Raw genomic sequence first — 21,816 nt, forward strand, 5'->3', positions numbered from 1 at the left:
CTGCTGTTGCTCCCTTAGTACAATTAAAGTTAGGGCCCTTCTTTTTGAAGGATCAGGCTTTCAAGTTTGAGACTCCCTTTATCCCTGACTTTTTAAATCTGCAATCCCTTCTCACTGTAGTTAAACGTTCTCCAGCAGCCGCTGAGTTAAGCTTTGCCGCTGCCAAATCTTCTGTTATAGAAGCAACCTTCTGTCTGTCCTATCTGTGATGCCTATCACCTTTACTAAAATTTCTGTTTTGCAAGGTATTTCTCCTATTAAATCTGTGATACCTGCAAATCCTTTAATCAGTTCCAAAACCCTTGTCACTAAGTTTCCCATGGAGTCTGATGCCCTCACTAGGGATTCTCAGGGACCCAATTCTGAAACAAGCAAGATGTCCCTTGTGTCTGTTGGAGAGTTTACCCCAGTTTCTCTCACGGATCATGCCACAGCCTCCGGGATGATTAAAAATGACTTTAAGTCTGGGATGCCCATTCCTGCAATAATACTGTTTCACGCTGATTCGCCCACAGTATTCGGGGTATCCACTACTGACTGTATGTCCACTATCACGAACTCAGGGGTATCGCATTTGGAACTTTCCCTTTTTTCAGAAGATCCCGCCTTTAAAATGGACTTATATTTCTCTGTGTCTTCCACAATACTTGGGGTACTTGCTATTGACTGTCCTGTCCCAAAACTAGGGTTACCTCTCAAAAAGGTGCCTGGAGCTACCGATGTTAAAAACCCTATGTTTAAAACAGTAACAATTTGCATTGCTTCTCCCACAGTATCATGTGAGACCTGGGTACCTGGGACCTCCACTCCGAAGCCAAGCTCTAGTTCTCTGTCTTCTTTCTCTGTGTTGGAGGCACCCAGCTTTAACCCCAAAACTTTTTTCCCTAAGGTTGATGCACCGCTTAACCGCCTGCCTTTTGTTTGGGATAAAATCTGTTTTCTCACTTTTCAAACAGACTCCTTACTCGCAGGTCTCTGTGCGGTGCCGAAAGTGCCCGTTCTGTATGGCAATTGGCCTCTCCCTAAGACGAAGACACCCTTACTGGACCTCGTCGCTTTACCCGAAGCGTCCGTTCCTGTTCTCTATGGGTCCACTATGGGTATAGACATGCTTATTATGTCCTTCGCCAAGGCCACAATTTCAGATTTGATTCTCTCTAAAGATCACAAACCAAAGGAAGCGGATCCTTCTTCAACTGCCAGTACCATGAGTTGCATACACACTGCTACAGACTCTCGCAAATTGCTTGGGATAGCAACCCTGCTTGGTATCAAAAGTACCGCTGCAATAGTGTGTAGTGAACCCTCCCGCCCCATTCCCTTGCAAACCACCACCCGGAATTCCTTGGAAGCTAAAGACTCTCGCAACTTCCTCCGTGCTGATTTCACCAAAGACATTGCCTTCTCTGAAGGTCCCTCTGCCATTTTTGTCCGACAATCTGTGTCCTGTGTCCCGTACTCTTGGACTATTACTATGCACCGGACACCTGGCTACTGTCCTTCCGATGTTCCCATTCCGGAGCCCTCAGGTCCCATTGTCCATGTACCAAGAACTGCAGTACCACCGCTGTCTTTCATGGCACTCGCCAATGTACACCTGGATTGTGGACCTAATTCTGGCCGGAGACACTTCAGGAACAACTCAATGTCTCCCAGACCTATGAATGGTCCTGTTCACCCAGGCTTCTCACCCAGTGGTGGGGGTACTGTAAGGAATCCCAACAAACTATGGGCTTTCAACACCACCTCTCGCCTAAGGAGGTTTAGGAACAATTCCATGTCCCCCAAATCTGTGATGGATCTTGTTCGTCCGGAGGCCTCACCTGGAGGGGGGGGGGGTACTGTAAGGAATCCACTATTGGCTTTGACTGCAGCCTTGCAGACCTGTGCAGTTGCAAGCTTCCTCTGGCAATCTATGGCACAGGTGCTGCCTCTCATTGCAGCTTCTGCCCTGTGCTCTTTCATTGGAGGAATTCTCACACACCCTCCTCCTGTGATTGGATCTCCGCCCTTTATATTCTAGGCGTTGGCTCTGAACCAGCGCCGAGCATAACTATTCCTACCTCTATGTTACTGTCTCTGCCACAAACCACCCCAGGCCTCTCTCCTAGCGTTCTTACCTTCCAAGTTCCTGAGTATCCAGAGGCCTGGTCCTGGACGTCTGTGCTGAAGCGTTGTTGCCAGCACTGGCCTGCTGCTATCTCCTTGCAGTGGCCTACCCTGGACGTCTGTGCTGAAGCGTTGATGCCAGCACTGGTGACTGCTGCATTCCCTCCTAGCAGTGGCTACCCTTCCTGTCCTGTGGCCTGCCGCTATTCTCCTGTAGTGGCCTATCCTGGACGCCTGTGCTGAAGCGTTGATGCCAGCACTGGTACTGCTGCATTCCCTCCTAGCAGTGGCTACCCTTCCTGTCCTGCGGCCTGCTGCTATTCTCCTGCAGTGGCCTACCCTGGACGCCTGTGCTGAAGCGTTGATGCCAGCACTGGTAACTGCTGCATTCCCTCCTAGCAGTGGCTACCCTTCCTTTCCTGCGGCCTGCTGCGATCCTCTTGCAGTGGCCTGCCTTGGACTTCTGCGCTGAAGCGTTGGTTCTTCCCGACGCTGCCCTGCGGTGAACTTCGGCCAGCCTGCTGTCTCCTCCTGCTGAGATCGGCGTCATGGGCCGAGGCCGCTCCTCGCGCAGAAGCCACCCCCGCGCTCACGCTCCTAAGCTGAAGCGGGGCACTCCTGATTTCCTGTTGCCGAACTCCTGCTTCATTAACGACGATGCTGCCTTCTCCAATCCTGACCCTGCGATGTACGACTACGAACTGCGCACTCCGGATCAGTCTGCGTTGACTAAGGTCGGTGATTATATAACCCCACCTCAGCCCCGCGGTCCGGTCCCGGTTTGTGGCGAGCATCGGCGTAACACATGTCCGGTAGTTCTCAGGGCGGTCGTCGAAGCAGATGAGCCCTGCTTGCACCAGGTCGCGCCGGATCATATACTTGGCTATGTCTGTCAGGCCTGAGGCGTCGGCGTGTTTGTCCCGTTCTGAGGTAGTTGCTGGGAGGGTCCGTGCGGTAGCCTCTTCCTTGGCGTGGACGCGTGATGACTGCTGGTCGGTGTGAGGGGCTGTGTTTCCCCTGTGTGGGTGTACCTGGATGGCGAGCACGTTGTGGTGCATCCGTGTGCGCGCTGGCGTGTGGATCACTGTTGCGGCTGTGGCTATCCAAGGCAGCATGTGCCATTGACGGAGCAGCGTCTTCTCCTCGTGGACCTAGCAAGTCTTCGGTGTCTGTGATGTCACTCCCTCCGTGTTGAGATGGTGCGCTGGTGTTTATGCTGAAGAGGCTCCTTACGTAGTCTTCAGTGCGTTGGACTGGATCCTCTGAGGCTATCCCTCTGTACGGTCGCTCCCCGCCGTCCTGTCTCGCGGCTGCTTCTAGGACTTCAGCTTGGGCTATGGCGGCGGCGGCTTCCTTCTCTTGGTTTAGGGCCTCTAGGTTGACGTCCACCTCTGCCTTTTTCCGTGCAGCGGTGGTAGCGGCTGTCTGCTCCTCCTCTTCCAAGTGGGCCCTTTCTAGTTTCATGACTGCCTCTTTCTGAGCGTATGCGGCCCTGGCACGTGCGGCCTCTGCGGTGGCTCGCGCCTTGGTGGCGTTTGCGCTTGCGCTTGACGCGTGGGATTGCGCTGATCTTGCTGACCTTGAAGAATGCCTGGATGTGCTTGAGCGCTGTGATGCGGTTTTCAGCAAAAGGTCTTTCCTCTTACTCTCGGCTTCCGTGATAGAGGTTCGCACGCGGCTGTCACGTGTCAAGTCAATGTTATGCTGTAGGTCCCTTTCTTGCAGGCTTTCGCCGGTGTTAGCCCTGGCCAAGTAAGTGACGTATGCCTCTGACAGCTCTTGGTAGCGTGCGTGATCTATCTTTAATTGAGTTATTGCCTGCTCGAGCTGTTGTACAGAATTGCCAGCGCCGGCGACATTGCGTATCCCAAGTGTGGTTGTTTCCCAGGCCAACTCTAATTTAGCGCGGTGCGCTTCAATGTCAGTCTCATATTTTTCGCTGGCCTTTTGTGTCAGTGTGACTGTTCGTTTGGGCCTTGCCTCTGCCTGCGCCTGTTGCAGTTGCGCAGCGGTCTCTGTATCTGAGTGATCGCTTTCCTGCGTGATGTCTGGTGAGGCTCTGAGTTCTGCCATGCTGTAGGTGTGTGTAGGCCTTTTGCCAGTGCGTGTGGCGTGCGGTCTTTTACCTTGTCAGCGATGGGCGTCTGTCTCAGATGATGCCGAGCGGTGTCCTGCAGCATGCAGCGTAGGGGTAGCTGTACTCACAGGTGTCCGGTGGCTCTGACCCGTATCCTGGCGGGTGTCCGGTGGCGTGGCCCTTGATGGCGCTGGCCGTGGGGACGTGCACAGGGGAAGGTGAGATGGTGGATACTCACTATGGGGCTGTGCAGAGGGTGAACTCAGACAGAGAAAGGTATGTGTTTGAACGGTATGTGATTGTGTTAGGTATGTGTATGTGTTAGGTATGTGTTTGAATGGCACTATCTGTCTGCAAAGCTGCTGCCTCATTTGCAAGGTTGTTTGTGCAGTGTAAGCTGCTGCTTGTCTGTTAAGGCTGCAGGCTGTGTGCAGTTTGCTGTATAAAGCTTGCTGCCCTGTCTGGCAGAGTGAAGCTGCTGCTGTCCAGAGACTACTGTATTCTGTATAGCATAAAGTCTTTGAGTAGTAGCTCCTGTGTGATTCCCCAACACAGGTCTTTGTTTTACTATCCTGAAGCCAGGGTCACGAATGGTGTATGAATGACTCCAGGTAGCTTAACTCATGTCTCACCTCTTCCAAAGCACAAACAAGTCCTTTTCTCTTTCTTGATTTTATTGAGGGAAATCACAAGGAGATAGGTGCTTGGTGATGTAATGTAGATAGAGAGGGCTTCTCTGTCTGATGTGCAGTGTATCAATGGTGAGACAGTGTAAAACAAAAAGGCCTTGCTGGGGTATATAGCAGGCAGTTACTCACTCAGAGTCCAGGGTGAAAGGAAGTGAGGAGCAGTGTGGGTAAAGGGAATAGCCTTGGGACAGACTATCTTAAAACAAACAGAAGGGGGGGCAGACTAGCCCATTCTGGAGAGAAAGGCTGGGGCTGCTATGGCAACTCACAGAATGTCTGAGGGAACTACAACATGTAGCAATAATGTTGCATTCTACATGCAGCGTTGCTGCTGGGACAGGGGAAACTGACAGGCAATAAAACAAGGGAGAAATGGATCCCATAAACTAAAGGAAAGACAGAGGAATATGGAATCTAGTTCCAGGACAGTGCCCATCTCTAATTCTGCTGAAGCTCTTCCATGAACTTATTCAGGTCTGTCACATATGGCACACCCGTGAGCACGTGAATTGTATATGGGACAAGGGTTAATACAGAGCTTTTCACCTTCCGCAAAGGTCCCTCAAATAAATAATATCTACCCTCAATCCGTCTAAATATATCACTTTAATCCACTGCCACCACTAAAGAAATCATCAAAATATTAATTTGCTGAGTCTTTGGTCCCTGTTTAAGAAAACTATTCACTTGACACACAAAAATTTGTTAATGCAAAATGTGTCCGAAAATGTCAATTACTCTCTACAACAGTGCAACAGTTCAAATTAGAGCCCAACGCATTACTTATTAAAGTTTAGCTTTAATTTACAAAAAGTACAGTGCTTTGGTTACAGAAAAAGATTACAAGAACATACAGTATAAAAATGCAGAAAGTTTCTTAAAGTAAAAAGATAAATAGTCAGAATTCCCCATTCTGTACATTACTACATGTATCGGGTTCTTCCCAGATTGGTCACTGGAATAGGAAAGATGAGAAGTCACGTGTTTGATCTCAACACATCTCTGTTGAATTCTACGTCATAATTCCAGCTGCAGGGTTTGTATTCTAAACTTCCCTTAATTGAAACCATCATAAGAACACCTTTCAGGGTGTGGTCTCAACCAACCCCTTTCATCAATCTCTCTAGATGACATTTTTACAACTTTAAGGGGAAAAAACCTTTCTTTTGATTTTTAAACTTTGCCTCAATATATAAAAAAGACTTAATAACTTTGTTTCTATAATAGTTAGGCAAACACTATCTTCACTGTTGCATCTGTGTACTTAATATGCATGCCTAGATATGAAATATGAAAACCTAGTTTTTACTTTTGCATAAAACCGATATCTGTTCTTTTCACCTCCTAATCATGAAGTGTTTGGCATCATTTGATTTGTCTCATTGCAACTGTTACAAATATCTATCCGTTATTCTTGTGAATTGCTGTCAGTCCCAGGATTTCATATTTAATAACTTTACCCAAACCTTTGGCTGTTATCTTGCCCCCCGCCCCCCTGATATTTCACAGAAAATCCCAAGAATACCTTTCAAGTTACATATAAAAGGTTTAAGTTTATTGTAGTGTCAGGACAGCCATATTTCAATCCACCCACTTACATCCTTTATACCTACATCAGCACATAAAACTAGGCATGGAGAACGGTTCGTCCTGCCATAAAACAATTCATGTATATTTTAGACAATTTGTAACCAAAGTTAACCTATCGTGTGACAGATTGATTCAAATACGTAATACTTTCTGCCATATTCATTACAGCGTCCATTTATCAAGCTCCTTTTCCGTCTCCCTTTCTCTTCACCACCTTACATTTCACAACTGCATTTATAAGAGATTTTCAGAAAAGGCAAGTGTAAATATTTAAAAGCAACATTTATCACATGTAATGTATCAACATCAATGAAGTAATATTACTGGAATAGTTTTTTTATTTTAACATTATCTGAACAGGGGCGACAGTCACCCACTGCTGTAAGTAGTTGTAACAGAGTGCTCGCCACAAACTGGACGGGACCGCAGGGCCGAGGTGGGGATGTAGGAGCACCTACCTGAAGCCGCGAGGCCACGTCCGGAATGCGGATCTCATCATCATGGGTAGCCAGGTCAGGGTTGGAGAGAGCAGCGTAGTTGATATCCAGGCTGGGGTCAAGGCAGGTGGCACAGGAGCGAGCGATTGTCGGGGTCACAAGCTGGAGTCGGCACCAGGGAAGTCCTCAGCAAACAGGGTATATGCCCGCAGACCTGGCCAGTCCCCAGTACTAAGGTGGGTAAGGGTATAACACGCACCCATAGCAGTGAGGGCGTGCCCGGGGTGTGGTAAGATGCGTTGCCGGGCCTGGTGAGAAAAGGGTTAATGATATACTTGCTGAGTCCGGGGTGCTTTTTCTTCTTTTTTGTTTCCTGAGGAATGCTGCCTGGACTCCTGAAGACACATTTATTTGGATCCTTTTAATATTTCAACTATCACTTTGGTGAAAGACTCTGGACTTTTACATTCACATCACTTCAGCAGATACATTTGTTGTTATTATTAGATGCTGTAGCCAACAATTTAGTCCCACTAACCTCCTGCCCCTCTAGCAACTTATACTGTTTTATCTTTACAACACTATCACAAAGATAATACAACAAACACTTTATAGGTATATCATCTATTATTAGTAACTATTATAATTTATTATAAAGTGTGGGCACTGTCATATAGTCTGTGTTTCGTATGTGTATTATATCTTTGGTTATAATTTTAGATGGCGCAATCCACTTAAATCTGTACTGATGGCCACTTTCTTTTTCCTCCTTCCCCCCATCTCTTTTATTTTCTTGCCCTTTCTAAAGCCGATTAAAATGTTAAAATTCTTTCAGGTTATATATTTTGAAATATTAAGTGTCTGGGAGGTTAAAATTGAGCTCTCCCCAAAGCCCAATGCAGTCTAATGGTTACAATTGTAACTTCAGAAGCTGGAGACGTTCATGATTTTTAACACTAATGCTATAGGCCAGTGGTGTGCAAACTGGGGGGCGTGACCCCCAGGGGGGGCGCGAGACTGCCTGTGGAGGGCGCTGGGTTTACAGAGGCCCTGCGCGCTTCCCGAAGGCACTGAAATTAAGTGCCGGGGGAGCTGCAGGGCCTCTGTAAGCCTTTACTTACCTTGGCTCCGGCGGCTTCCTTCCCACGTCGCCATGGCAACGCCGCGTCAAATGACGCCGCAAGGTCATGTGACGTCATGACGCTGGAGTAGAGGTAAGTGGGGGTGAGGAGGGGGGGCGCAGGAGTGAGGAGACCATCGGCAGGGGGCGCAGGGAAAAAAGTTTGCGCCCCCCTGCTCTAGGCAATAAAGTTGACTACCCGCTCAAACCCAAAGATGCTCTAGAATTGGTAAAGAAAAACTAAGATGCAGAGGGATATAACAATATAGACAAAAACACTTGTATGTAAGATAGAGAGCTTACAGAAGATCCCCATACATTGCACTCAAAGTACATATGTAAATATAATAGGGTGATTCAATAATCATAATATTCCTAGAATGAGGCGGATCAATATATACCTCATACAGTATGTACCACTAATAACGAATTTGTCACATGAAAAGTGCTATATCTCCCACTTTCTACGTTGAAAAACAATAAAGTTTTATTATAAAGACATTGACGCAAGTGATTATTTATTATTTACAGTGATGGTTGAAAATCCCCATTAGTGAGGCCGCTAGCTTCTACCACCCAGTAAGGTAAGTATTGTATCTAAATAGATTTTGGTAGTAACACTATGTACCCGGAACAAGATATTAATATACTGTACTACTCAGAACTTAAGATATTCTTGTCCAAAAGTTAAACCTAGTTATTCAGTCCAATACGAATACTATGGGTCTATTGTGTTAAACACAAGAGAGAACACAGCAGTGTCCAAACAAAGTATGTCTCTTTAAGGATATACTGTATACTAGTATTCATGTGGAATCTACTATAATGATGTTTCAAAGTATCACACACAGACCTCCTTGATTATTTCGCTGAAAAGACAATTTGAGCAACAATGGCAGTTGTCTATATTAACATGCAATCGCTATGCAGGGTTGCCACCTCTCTGGGTTTGACCCGAAGACTCCAGGTTTCGGGTACTTACCTCCGGGCTACGGGTTTAGCCCGTCTATCTCCGGGGGGTTGCTGGTAATAGTGGCGGGCTGCGGCGGCGTCTCCGGCATTCTACGGTATTCTTGTGCAATTCCCCCTCCAACTGCAGTGAAGATGGCTGCGCGGCGTCAAATAACACCGCATTTCTATGGCAACAGGACGCTACGTGATGTCATGATGCTACGTGGCGCCATGTATGATGTCACGTAGCGTCCTGTTGCCATGGCACTACGCCGCGAAGTAAGGGGATTTTTTTTTACGGGTTGTACATCAGTTGAAGGTGGCAACCCTGTCGCTATGGTATGTTATAAGCAGGCAGAATACTCTATAAAATAATAGGTATGTAGAGCCTATTGAACAGCATACATCTAGAGTTTTTCTTCTAAGCATTAAATTGCTGCTGAGATATAAACTGCAGCAGTATACAGCTATTGCTATAAGGCAGGGGTACGCAAACTTCTTGAGCTGCTCCCCCCTGCAGTGTTCGCGTCCCCCCTCTCCAAGGACTCGACGTCAAATGACGTCGAGGGTCATGAGACATCATGTCACGTGACCCCGCCGCATAATTTGAAACGAGTTGCCATGGCGACGCATCGCCGAAGACCCGGCAGAGAGCAGGTAAGTGAGTTACAGAGGCCTCGCGCCTCCCCCGGCATTTAATTTAAATGCCGTGGAGAAGAGCGCAGGGCCTCTGTAACCGCCGCGCCCCCCTAGAAATTCTCGCGCCCCTCAGTTTGCGCACTGCTGCTAGAAGGCAGTGCACAAGGTCTTAGCTACAAACAGGCAACAGATGTTGCTATTATAATCATTCTCAGCATTCTCTGAATAACGTTTGTGTGTAGCATAAACACCAGGTCACAATTTTTCGACATATTTCATATTTTTCCACATGACAAATTTGTTTTTAGTGGCACATATGAGGTATATATTGATACTCCTCATTCTAGTAATATTATAATTATTGAATTACCCTATTTTATTTACCATATGTACTTTGAGTGCAATTTGTAGGGATCTTCTGTAAGCTCTCTACCTAACAATATATGCTTCTGGGAAGAGATTACTGCTTGAAAGAGGCAGTCAAAATAGCACTTAAACAAAAACAAAAAAAAACTTGTTTTGTTTTACTATATGCAGCCTTTGATTATCTTTAATAAAAACAAATTACCTAAGCTGCCAATCAATGTGCTTTCCTGCAGTCAGCAAAGATCCTGCTTTCTAGGGTTCACTAAATGGCTGCCTTTCAGTTTCAATCAATCAATCCTACCTACAGTAGGTGTACAGATACAGTGAGATGTATCTCCACCCTGCCCTGGATTTGCTGCAGATGAACCACAGTGCACGTGGGAAATTCCATCAGGATTAACACAGTTGGGGATTCCCATTCAGAAGCAGGGACCCACGTTGTGTTAATCCTTATGGGCAATTAATCTACTGAGTTTTGGCCTTGACCAACCAAGCTGCCATCTAACTCAACAGCTACAATGTATTCCATCAGCAGAATAAACAGTCAATATGTTTTAAAGCGCCAGTCTGTGCAGGTGGACTTTTTTTTTTTTTTAAATCAATCTGATGCTCTGTTCAGGATTTATAGAAGGGCTTGGAAATATTAAGTGTCCAGGAGAAGAAAATGGAGCTCTCCCCAGAGCTCAGAGCAGTTTAATGGTTACCATGGAAACCTCAAACTGGAGATTAAGAAAAACATGATTTCTAACATGAGAAGCTTTTTTTTTTAATTTAAAAAAAAATACAAAATATGTTTAGGGTCAAGAAACTATTATGCGAGTTAAACTCGTGAGCTACTGCAGGGCATTGCTGATTTAAAGAGGCAGTCGTTGCCGCACTTAAAAATATATATATTTTTATTTATTTTAATATATTCAGCCTTAGATTACCTTTATTGGAAACAAATTGCCTAAGCTGCCGATTGAGTCGTTGTCCTGTGATTGCTCAACAATGATCCTGCTTACCAGGGTTCACTTAATGGCTGCCTTTCCGTTTCAATCAATCCTTCAGTCAGCGTAACGCCACAGCTACAATGTATATTACTATATTACTAAGGTAACATGATCTATTGTTACAGTTTGCAGCTCAAACTGCTGGAAATATTGGCAACACATTATCACAAACAGGAAAGTGTTGCAAAAATCTTGCACTGTTAATGACTGTTATAGAAATCAAAGGATGCTCAGTATTTTTAAAACTAATTAAAAATGTCATTACGAGTTGAATTAAATAGAAAAAAGTATTATTATTATTTAATACTACAGAACTGATTTATTAAAAAAAAAAAAAACAGATGTAGGATATTGCATGAACTGCTCTTTTAAAACAACATGTCATATTGCAACATCAAAAGCAAACAGCTGAAATAATGTAATGTTCATTTTTATGTTACTGTAATAAATGGTGCTACAAGAAGCCTGAATCATCATGCAGCCCTATGCAGAGCTATGCTATTAAATGCTTTCCTGGGAAGTATACAGTACATTACAATGTGTCACTGCTGAACACTCCCAGGAAAAGCAATGGACTGCTGCTGAGGCTGATGTTAATGTTGCACAGTGCTGTGGGCGATCAGTAATATAGAAACCGGTAGACTGCAGAGCCTGTTTTGTTATGAAAGGCATCTGCCTAGCAGGGGGTGGGGCCAGTGAGCGGTGCTCACAGACAGTCAGGCAGAGAGGGGCTTGGTAGTGGACAGCACTGTAGAACGCTGGGGATCACGCTAGAATGTTAGGCAGGGTTCGCAGCATAGAGACATAGGCTGGCCAGGCGCTGGCAATGCGTGCAGCGGATCCCTGATACTGCAGCAAAGGGGAAGACACCCAAGTGAACAGAGGAAGGTTACTGACTCATCTGCGGCTGGCTGCCTGGTAATAAGGGATTGTTGTCTTGTGATTGCTTCCTGAGCCACTTTACTGCAGGCCCCTCTGAACCTGTAGGTGCTCAACAAGACGCAGGTTATAACATGCCACAAAGTTGTTAAGCTGCAGCAGAGTTATTGGGAGCCTACTCTGTAGGGTTCATGGAAAGGGTAGTGTTGGTTGATGCATGCATATTTCCTAATGAGATGACGTGAAGCGAGTTGAAACATGTATATGGTAGTTGGATTTTTTTTTAATGCCATATGTTGTGTATTTCTGAAGTGGGGTGTTTTTGCTTTGTGCCAAGTAGCAATATTAGATGCAAGCTCTTTCATGGTAAAATTGTCTGTACATAGTGCAGGGCTGAGTACATGGTCATGTCAATATAAGGGTAAATCGTGTAACAATCAAATATTGTTTGCATATAAAAGGTATGTGACGTATGAATGGATCAGCTAATTTGTTATACAGTATATTGCTGGAGTTTTGATCTCCCACAATAAAAAGAGACCCACCCCTCATCCTCGCTCTAATCTACCCGGATACAAACAAGCATTTGCTCTATGTAGACGCTTGTGGCAATTGCATCCACATAGACACCACATAATTTTTCTTACATGGCACAGACGATGTACATATCACTCTATACATAGATTGTTTTGCAGGCTAAATGAGCCTTTCCCCGAGATTTCATTCGGACTCGCCCACTGTCAAAACCACTGATATCAAAAGTTCTTCCTGCATATAAACTGTTCAAAATTGCAAGCTGGCATAATGCCGTCACGCATTAAGGAAGGAAGGGCGGTGTTCAGAAAAATGGGAATTTTGATAAACCATGTCCGAGACAGGCAGTATATGTTTAAAGTAGTTACGGTAGCTCAAGAATGAAATGCTCTGCATTGGGTTATGCAATACTGTACATTGGATAAGATCTTCCTTGCGTGGACTGGAATCTCCTATCCTTTATGCACACAATTTTCCTGCCACCCGTGGGATCATAAACCATCTTTTGATGTAACCCCTTGACCGCCAGAAGAGCATTGCAGGCCCTTCTTGAAGCTCAGAGGATAGCAGCTGGAGTTGCTTCAAAAGAGTAGTGCGACTTATTGGGTGTCAATTCTTTATACTGTACATATTGCCATATCTGCCTCTGCTAGTGTTTCAATTTTATGTCAACTTAAATATATGCTGCTGTGTAGGACTGAACCTTCAATCTGAATGCATTATTTTCACAGGCGGCTAAAACATAGTTTCTTTTTATAAAGCTTTTTCCATGGTTTGTTAGTAAGGATCAGTTAAACACAATTCTGGTATGGTATTCAGCTTTGTATTGAATTCAACGTTACAGTATATATAATAATCCTGCTGTGTTGAGATACTGTGCATAGTAACGTAGATGAGTTTTGGGGAAAAAAAGGCATGTCCACTGGTGATATTCATCCTATATTTTTAAGTTTATTGATAGAGGAAGTCGACCCCCCCCCCCTCCTCCCTACCCCCCCCCCCTCCTCCCTACCCCCCCCCCAGGGAAACGTTAGCCAAATATGTCTTCTAAGGGAAAACCGTAAATAAAAAATATCACATATGAGCACATTCATATTTCTCAGGTCTGAAACCCTGCGTTTCACCATTATCTCCTAGCATACAGTGCTTCCACTGCAGCCAGGAATTCAGCCTGGGTTAAAGAAGTGTATAACAAGTAAACCTACCCACAGACAGCTGTTTCTCCCATTTGGGTCTCATCAGTGTGCAAGGCTTGTTACAGTATACTGGCTTTGCAATTTGAAGCTGGGATAGGTTTCAACCATATATTAAATAAGCTATGGTGGGTAAAATATGTGACAACAAACATTCACCGTAGGTACCCTTGTGTCTATCATAAGCGATTTTTAATTATTGTACTGTATTAGCTTCCATCACCTCTGCTGGATGGCTGTTCAAACAGTCCACTACCCCTTACAGGTGTTTCTTTTGATTATTAGCGTTGGGCTATTTTATGTCTAAATCTTTACTTTTTGCTGATGCAAAGGGACTATGATGAGTTGACGTTAAGCGGGGTATACGCACATTTTCTTTTTAAGCATCAATTTAGTGCTTGATGCATAGTCGCTATCCTTTCTAAAAATGTAATGTTTCTGCACAGCTGGACTATGGATATTGGCCATGTGTATCCAGAGTTATTTAGCATTCTTCACTGTAGCCAAGAGAAGGGTGGTATTCTGGTTAAACAGCCACAAGGAGTTTGTATTTCTAGGTCAGCTGTAGGCAATGCCAGTCATCAAGGGCCACCAAAGAGGTCAGGTTTTCAGGCTATCCCTGCTTCAGCACAGATGGCTCAGTCTGACTAGTCTAGTGTATGACTGAGCAACTGATTGAGCCATCTGTGCTGAAGCAGGGATCGCCTGAAAACCTGACCTCTTGGTGGCCCTTGAGGACTCGCGTGACCTACCCCTCTTCTAGGTCCTGTATATGCTGTTAGAATCCCCCACTCCTATTTAGGTCAGTTATCCCTAATGTTGGGTATTTGTATTTTGTGTTGTTCTGCAAAGACGATGCAGAGAGCTCATGTGAAAGCACACATTTGTTATCATTATTAGAGACTGCAGCCATTTTTGGTCATGCAGCAATCTGTGGGATGGTTACAGTTCCTGGAATTTGTTTACTGAATTTCAGTGGCATGAGGGGAGGGTTCTGGGGAGAAAAAAATGTGATGGTATTCTTACTATTCATTGCAGATAAAATGGATTCAGACTCGCCAACTCCTCCACAAGTGCAGGGCAGATCCCAGCTAAATGCTGCCACTTGTGCTGACAGTCATGAAGATACTCAGAAACTGGGACCTTCCTTGGCAAGCTCTGCATCTTCTCGAGTATTTTCACCATCAGGTACAATCAAACAGAGAGTTGTACCAGAAGCTAATGTAATCATGAATGTTCTCTTGTGTCTGTACCCAGAATCCTTTGTGTCAGTGACATCTATTATTGGCTAACGTTTCACACATCTAAATTCTTTCTCATTTTACATTACATTCTGGCATTTGTCATTCTACATTCTACATTATATCTGATTAGATCTAAATGTTAGGTGTAGACTTGCAAAAGTGATCTTTACACTTTTAGTTTGCAATGTTTTACATTTAGTGCAGAGTAAATGAGTACATCGGTATTAGGTGATACATTTTTATTTGGACTAAGGCTAGGTCCCCAGTGGCCGCGACAGCGTCTGCAGCACACACAAGATATGGCCCTCTGTAGGGCCGGCCCCAGTAGCTGCCTGCGCGCCCGGCACAATGTGCGGCCACATTTTGTAAAGACGAGGATTTTGTCTTTGCTAGTGGCGATTGATCCAATGAGGGCCAACCAGCCGCATGACATGTCCGCGCCCCCGCCACGCCTTCCTGTCGCGCGCTGCCTGGAGTCCACCAGGTTGTGCTGCTGCCAGGCACGAGCACCGCCAGGCACCCCGTCGCACGCATGTGCACTGGGGCTGCAGCATAACAATTGATATTATAAGACGAGCTTATAGGGGCTCTCTCTTCCTCAGGTCAGCGATACTGATTTACAGAGATTCCAGGAGTTTGACACAGATATAAAACAAATAAAGTTAACATTCTCTGGCAGATATTGCAGAGAAGGAATAAACAGACAGGGCAATACATGGATGAAAGGGATTGAGACACAGGACAATACATCCACCAGCAGGGTGCAGGGGGTCAGGATGCAGGGGGGAGAGAGGTTGATTTGTAAAATTAACAGAGAGGCAGGGGAAAAGATTACTAAAAATGACGATGGTGTGTTAGAAACTCCATATCGGCATGAAGTTCTCTAGTTTTCATGTCACGGAGCATTATCATTTTGAGTTCAGGAGAAAATTGAATGCAGACACAACACCATCCGGTCCAAATAGACAAAAGAGGTCCCGTAAACAAGCGTGTATCGTTTTTACCTCTGCCTGACCTGTTCCAATAAACCAGCATTCTTTTTTTTTTTTTTTGAAACATTGAGTCGCCCTCTTTTGTCTATTTGGACTGGATGGTGGTGCGTCTGCATATCTTAAATTTTCTCCTGCATTCATCCAGCAGAGCTGCACGCCGAAGAGTTCCTGCTTCAAGAGAGTGAATTAATTCAAAAGGAAGCACATCCCATGGAATGAGTGAGTAAATCATATCACTCGGCATATATATGTACCAATTGAGTATGAGGGGGAAAGTTACATTGATAGAGGTTGAGGAGCATTATTGCACCTTTTTGAATTTAGCTTGGTGACCTCATTTTCTAAACAGAATTTTCCAAGTAGGTGCTATCCATCTAAAAACCCGCTCCCTGTTTCTCTATTCAGGACTGTATTTTCATAGATGTGATCATAATCAGAGGAACATTTGATCCATTCACTTATTTTTGAAAGAGATCTAAATTGTATGTTATTTTAGCTATGCTTTGAGCCCCAGTTACCTTTGTCTGGAATGTTGTCATTTTGAGTTCCAATATTATCCCTTTATTGAGTGCTTTTAAACATTAATTTGAAGATTTGGATTTTTAAATCATTTATGGAATTATCTGGCTGTGAGAAGTGGGGTCCCACTGGAGAGCAGTGTCTTCCTTCGTCATGGTGTCTGTGTGTTGGTTCATTCTGGTTCTAAGTTTTTGGCTGGTTTCACCAGTGTAGCATCCTTGGTCACAGTTGCTGCACTGAATCCTATACTGTATACCACATTCCTGGACGTGCAGAAGTATGATCCTTTAACATTGAATGTTCTCTGTTTGGGTCTGACTGTGAGATCGTGGCATATAAGTTTGCAGCATGTGTTGTTGCACGGTCTTGTGCCATTAACAGCTAACCAGGCTACATAATAAAGTTTAAACCCACTGGCTACCCCTGAAACCATGGGGTCCCTGGTAGCTACACAAGCACCATAAGCCCGGGACCAGGGATAATACCTGCTGGAAATAAAGTGACCCCTGTTTTTTTCTGTTTTCATGTTTCCTTGGCCCTAGAATGGAGAGATTTCTTGTCAGTTTTAGGGAGGATATTTGGGTAGGAATACAATTATTTTGTTTGCAGGAGTTCGGGGGCGAAGTTACTGGTATTTCTTTCATTCTCCCCGGCGAGCAGGCATGATTAGCCGGGACAAGGGGTGAATTACACCAGGGTAACCCAGTGTCCCAGAGACTCCTGTATATAAGTATAAGGTTCCCCAATGTGCATACTGTATTAAAGTGTAGGACTAGTAGAAAGAGCCCGTGATATAGTCACGAGTGCCTTCAAAAGGGTACATTTTTGGTGCACATCACAATAACAATTTTTATAATTTTATATACAGTGAAAAATCAAGGTGAATCTAAATCTACAGTGATAATAAAATATTAAAATACACACGCGGTGCTGTCTGCTGTTGTCCTCTAGTATGTGCCTATGGTAATAATTATTACAACATTGTGGGATATGTTATTTAGCAATTGTTAATGTTGTCCTCCTGCTATATGCAATAAAGTTGCTATTACCACACAATAAATCTGTTGTAGTAACTCTTACAATGATATGAAATTGCCAGTGAGTATATTGCAATGTAGATATAATTGACACTATCTAGGTCATAGAATCACAAACAGAGTAGTCCGCATACAGCATAATAAAGTATGAAAATACACAAGACCACCATGGGAATCCCTCAGCTAATCTACTAACATATGAACGCTGCTTGCTAACAAACAGCACAGCTCCAACATCGCTGTCAACTTGTACTGGGAGTCCCTGTAGCTAATGACAGAGCGTTAGCATAATAATCAGCCAGTATAGTGCTATTTAACATGCAATGAATGTGCACACAGTCTAATAACCAATGCTGTTAGTGCATATAAATTGTGCCAAACCACACCACAGAAATTGAACCAGCTGTCTTCCAGTCATATAGAAGACATGTAACCACAGGGTGTGGAATCTGGTATCTGATGACCAATACACAGCACTAATTGATTGGAGGAGGATGCATGGAATACCGTGGGGGTCCCTAAGCTGTTAGGCTAGCATATAAATGCTGTTTGCTAGCAAACAACGCAGCTCCAACATCGCTGCCAACTTGTACTGGGAGTCCCTAAGTCTAGTGATAGACGATAGTAAGGTATTCAACTATATTGCCTCCTCCTCGCACTAAAGAGCCGAATTGAATGTGTAGTACTTAGCTTTAATGATCAGGACTGCTTGGCTGCCTGCAGACATCTCCGGTCAGACCCACGATTACTCAACCGGCTTGGACGTGATCAGCTGCACCGCGTGTGAGTGACGTCACCACGTCACTGAGCCCACGCCCTACGCGTTTCTCCCCAGGCGGAGCTTCGTCAGGGGCAGGTGGATACCGGAGCTACATCACTCACTAGTTTATATAGGCAATCCTATACTCATGACAGAGTGCAAGCAATTATTATTGATTGCATATAACGATTGTAATCTGTCTGTAGCGTTAGCAATGTTGTGATTGCCACGTGAGTGTTTGTAGCTACCAGTATAGAAGATAAAACACCATATAAATTTTAATGTTTATCATAATTAAGGTTAGTCATGTTCAGAGAATCCAATTATCAACCCAGCACTTTTGCAAGGTAGCAGTATAATACTGCGACTGTGTGTATCCTGAACCATTACGTGGTTCACCATGGAGGAAAACGAAGCTGAATCCAGTCTATCAGCATTGTTGTTGCTAATGCAACAATATAGAGAGATACAAAATAAAAATGTAAATGTCTTAAAATACATTCTGATGGGGAATAGAAGATGGTGTAGAGTGTCTGAGTGACATACTATAATACAACAACTAATGTCATGGTTGGAATTTAAGGTCAGGGGTGACATTGAATGACCTAAATGAAGGGGGCTCTGTCATTAGCTACAGGGACTCCCAGTACAAGTTGACAGCGATGTTGGAGCTGTGCTGTTTGTTAGCAAGCAGCGTTCATATGTTAGTAGATTAGCTGAGGGACTCCCATGGTGGTCTTGTGTATTTTCACACTTTATTATGCTGTATGCGGACTACTCTGTTTGTGATTCTATGACCTAGATAGTGTCAATTATATCTACATTGCAATATACTCACTGGCAATTTCATATCATTGTAAGAGTGACTACAACAGATTTATTGTGTGGTAATAGCAACTTTATTGCATATAGCAGGAGGACAACATTAACAATTGCTAAATAACATATCCCACAATGTTATAATAGTCATTACCATAGGCACATACTAGAGGACAACAGCAGACAGCACCGCGTGTGTATTTTAATATTTTATTATCACTGTAGATTTAGATTCACCTTGATTTTTCACTGTATATAAAACTATAAAAATTGTTATTGTGATGTGCACCAAAAATGTACCCTTTTGAAGGCACTCGTGACTATATCACGGGCTCTTTCTACTAGTCCTACTCTGTGATTTTGTACATTGGTAGCACTCATTAGTGTCAATCTCAGACACTTGTCCTAAGCATTATAAAATTATAAAAAGTGAGCGGTGTGCAACGTTTTGTGTTTTATCTGTATTAAAGTGTACTTTATAATGTTTTAGACATTTTACTATAAGGCTGTGTACAGTCAGCGAGGGCATCAGCATAGACACCGGCATGTCTGTATAGAGTTCGTAGTTCAAAGAGGAAAGGCTGTCCAGAGGTGAGCAAGGAAGGGTGAATTGCCAAGTCCGGAGAACCGAGGACACCCTGTGGAGACACCTTTTGTATCTGCCAGACTTGGTGGAGCCTGCCCTGTGGGTGGCAATGAGTTAGCTTGGGGCTAACAGCTTGTAGGCGCTTCGCCCATTGGCTAAATCATATTTCCGGCTTTTTGAACCGGCTTGGCACGCCTCCTCCTCTATCAGCCCAGAGACGAGCCTCTGTTTCTATTGGCTGGCGGGCAGGAATTCCCATGGTCTGATTGGATGCTTCTCCTTCCTGCATGCTGAACATAGCTCAGTGGAGGGTATGTAAGGAGAAGCCCCAGTCAGAGAACCAGACAATTTTGTGGCTGGAGTCGATGAAGCTAGGGCGGGCTTTCAAAGTTGCTCTGTTCCAAATAGCAGAGCAACCGGCTTTGTTTTGAAGCTATGAAAGTCTTCCCTGCAGAGACTAAGTCAGACGCGAGGACCAAGTTCTCATTTTAGAACGTAGCGGTCAGGAGTTCCTGCCGAAAACCGTTCCAGGATTATCTAGACTAGGTCCCGGTCAGGAGTTTCTGCTGAATCTCGGTCCAGGATGTCCGGAATAAGGTTTCGGTCAGGGTAAGCCCTTGCAAGCGGGTGCCCTGCACCTAGGAAAGGCTAGATCTCAACCCCCAGACCCCAGTAAGTGTGTATGTTTCTGTATTTTGTGTTTTGGTGTATTTCCGAGGTTTTATCCAAATAACCCCCATTTTATTTCACTGCCTTGCTTTGCCTATTGACTGATCCCTAAAATATAAATGTGTTAAGACCTGGTCTACCGTGACAACAGCATTCTCGGGGTCCTTCAGTTCGTAATGAAGTTTTCTTTTGACTAACGTCTGTCTGAGGTTTGGCGGTTGCCGGAATGCAAGGATGGGAAGTTTGGGGAAGATGTCTTTTAATGTTACATTTAGAATTTATGATGAATACTGCAAAGTGTGTAGCATTTTATAGTACAGGTATCTAATTCATTCCAAGGTGAATGAAAGCAAGGAGACACAAGAGGAACGTTGATCTCTTCCGTCTTAAGTCGCTAATACTTCAGAAATTAAGGTACAGTAACATTTTCAGCTCAATACCACCGTTTTTTTACTTCCCGATTTCTGAATTCTACTTGGTTCCCAGTTCAGTGATTTATAAAAATCGCAACTCGCATCTTGTAGTTGAAGCTGCTCATCAAATCAGGAATACTACACTGTATCTTTATGAATTTAAGCGTTTACTAGAGATGTGAAAAAAAGAAAAAGGTATCCGTGAAAGTTCAAGGTTTTTTTTTTTTTCCTGATAAATTAGTTTAAGCAAACTTCTAAAAGCTAATAATATTAACAAATTAGTCAGCTTTCAGCTAAATATCACCAGATGGTGAGTGGAACCGGGTGCCCTATTCATAATCTGCATTAAGCAAATCTAGCAATTTTAAAGACACTTTGCAATTAAGCATGTTAATCAAAATTGCAGTGCACAGTGATGTTATGCTTGGCAAATGGATTGCGAACTCTGACTCAATAAGGTCACATTTTGCATGATTCCCAACCTCATGCAAAAGTTTTGCACATCTCTAGTGTTTAAGTATATAGTAATGATATATCTACATCTTACCCTGGGACTGGCTACAGTTGCATGAGCTGGGACATTCTTAAGACAATCCTATGAACGCACAGTGTGTGTGTGTGTGTGTGTGTGTGTCTATGTGACACTTGCGCTTAACACCCCAATGTCATAGAATAAACTCCAGCAGTGTCGGAGCAACCGCCAGTCCTGGTATGCTGCTGACGTCTTGTGCAGGTGCTCCGTTTGCCAATGAAATCCTCAGAGTTCCGAAACAGCAAGACCAGAAAGACACAGCGCGCCCAGGTTAAGTGATTAAATAGAAATGTTGAAAGCAATAAGTAGCAGAAACTTACACTTGGGTAAATGACAGTTCGCGCAGTGGACCGGACAACCAGCGATGCAGCACAGTGATTCAACGGGAACCCCGTGCACTAGATTCTGGCAGGATACAGCTCATCAGCCCAAATGCAAAGTTCAACGTCAGTTTAACGTTCGCCTCTACGCGTTTCACACATGACCATGCTTCATCAGGAGTTATTAATAATCTACCCCTATCCCTCTACCCTAAAAACAAAGTGAAACCATTCCTGTCACAGCTTATTCAGCCATCAAAGGCATTAAGAAGAGGGTGAATTAAACAATCAAAATGAAAAGTAATACTTTGCCACTCTGAACCAGAGGATGAAAACAATCATAACTCAA

At 44.2% G+C, this 21,816-nt stretch overlaps 1 protein-coding gene across 2 annotated transcripts in view; it reads left to right on the plus strand.

The window, feature by feature from the left end:
• Nucleotides 1–11,659: 11,659 nt before the first annotated feature.
• Nucleotides 11,660–21,816, plus strand: part of WFS1 (wolframin ER transmembrane glycoprotein) — a 55,593-nt gene continuing 45,436 nt past the window's right edge. The window contains exons 1-2 of one of the 2 annotated variants that reach the window (XM_075569664.1): nucleotides 11,660–11,888; nucleotides 14,615–14,764. In XM_075569664.1, coding sequence (XP_075425779.1) covers nucleotides 14,620–14,764 — 145 coding nt within the window. In that variant the 5' untranslated portion in view covers nucleotides 11,660–11,888; nucleotides 14,615–14,619. Of the gene's footprint in view, nucleotides 11,889–14,614; nucleotides 14,765–15,961; nucleotides 16,032–21,816 lie in introns of those variants that run through there. The other variant, XM_075569673.1, reaches the window with a different exon arrangement.

The sequence above is a fragment of the Ascaphus truei genome, chromosome 1 (genome assembly GCF_040206685.1).
Source record: "Ascaphus truei isolate aAscTru1 chromosome 1, aAscTru1.hap1, whole genome shotgun sequence".
NCBI lineage: Eukaryota > Metazoa > Chordata > Amphibia > Anura > Ascaphidae > Ascaphus > Ascaphus truei.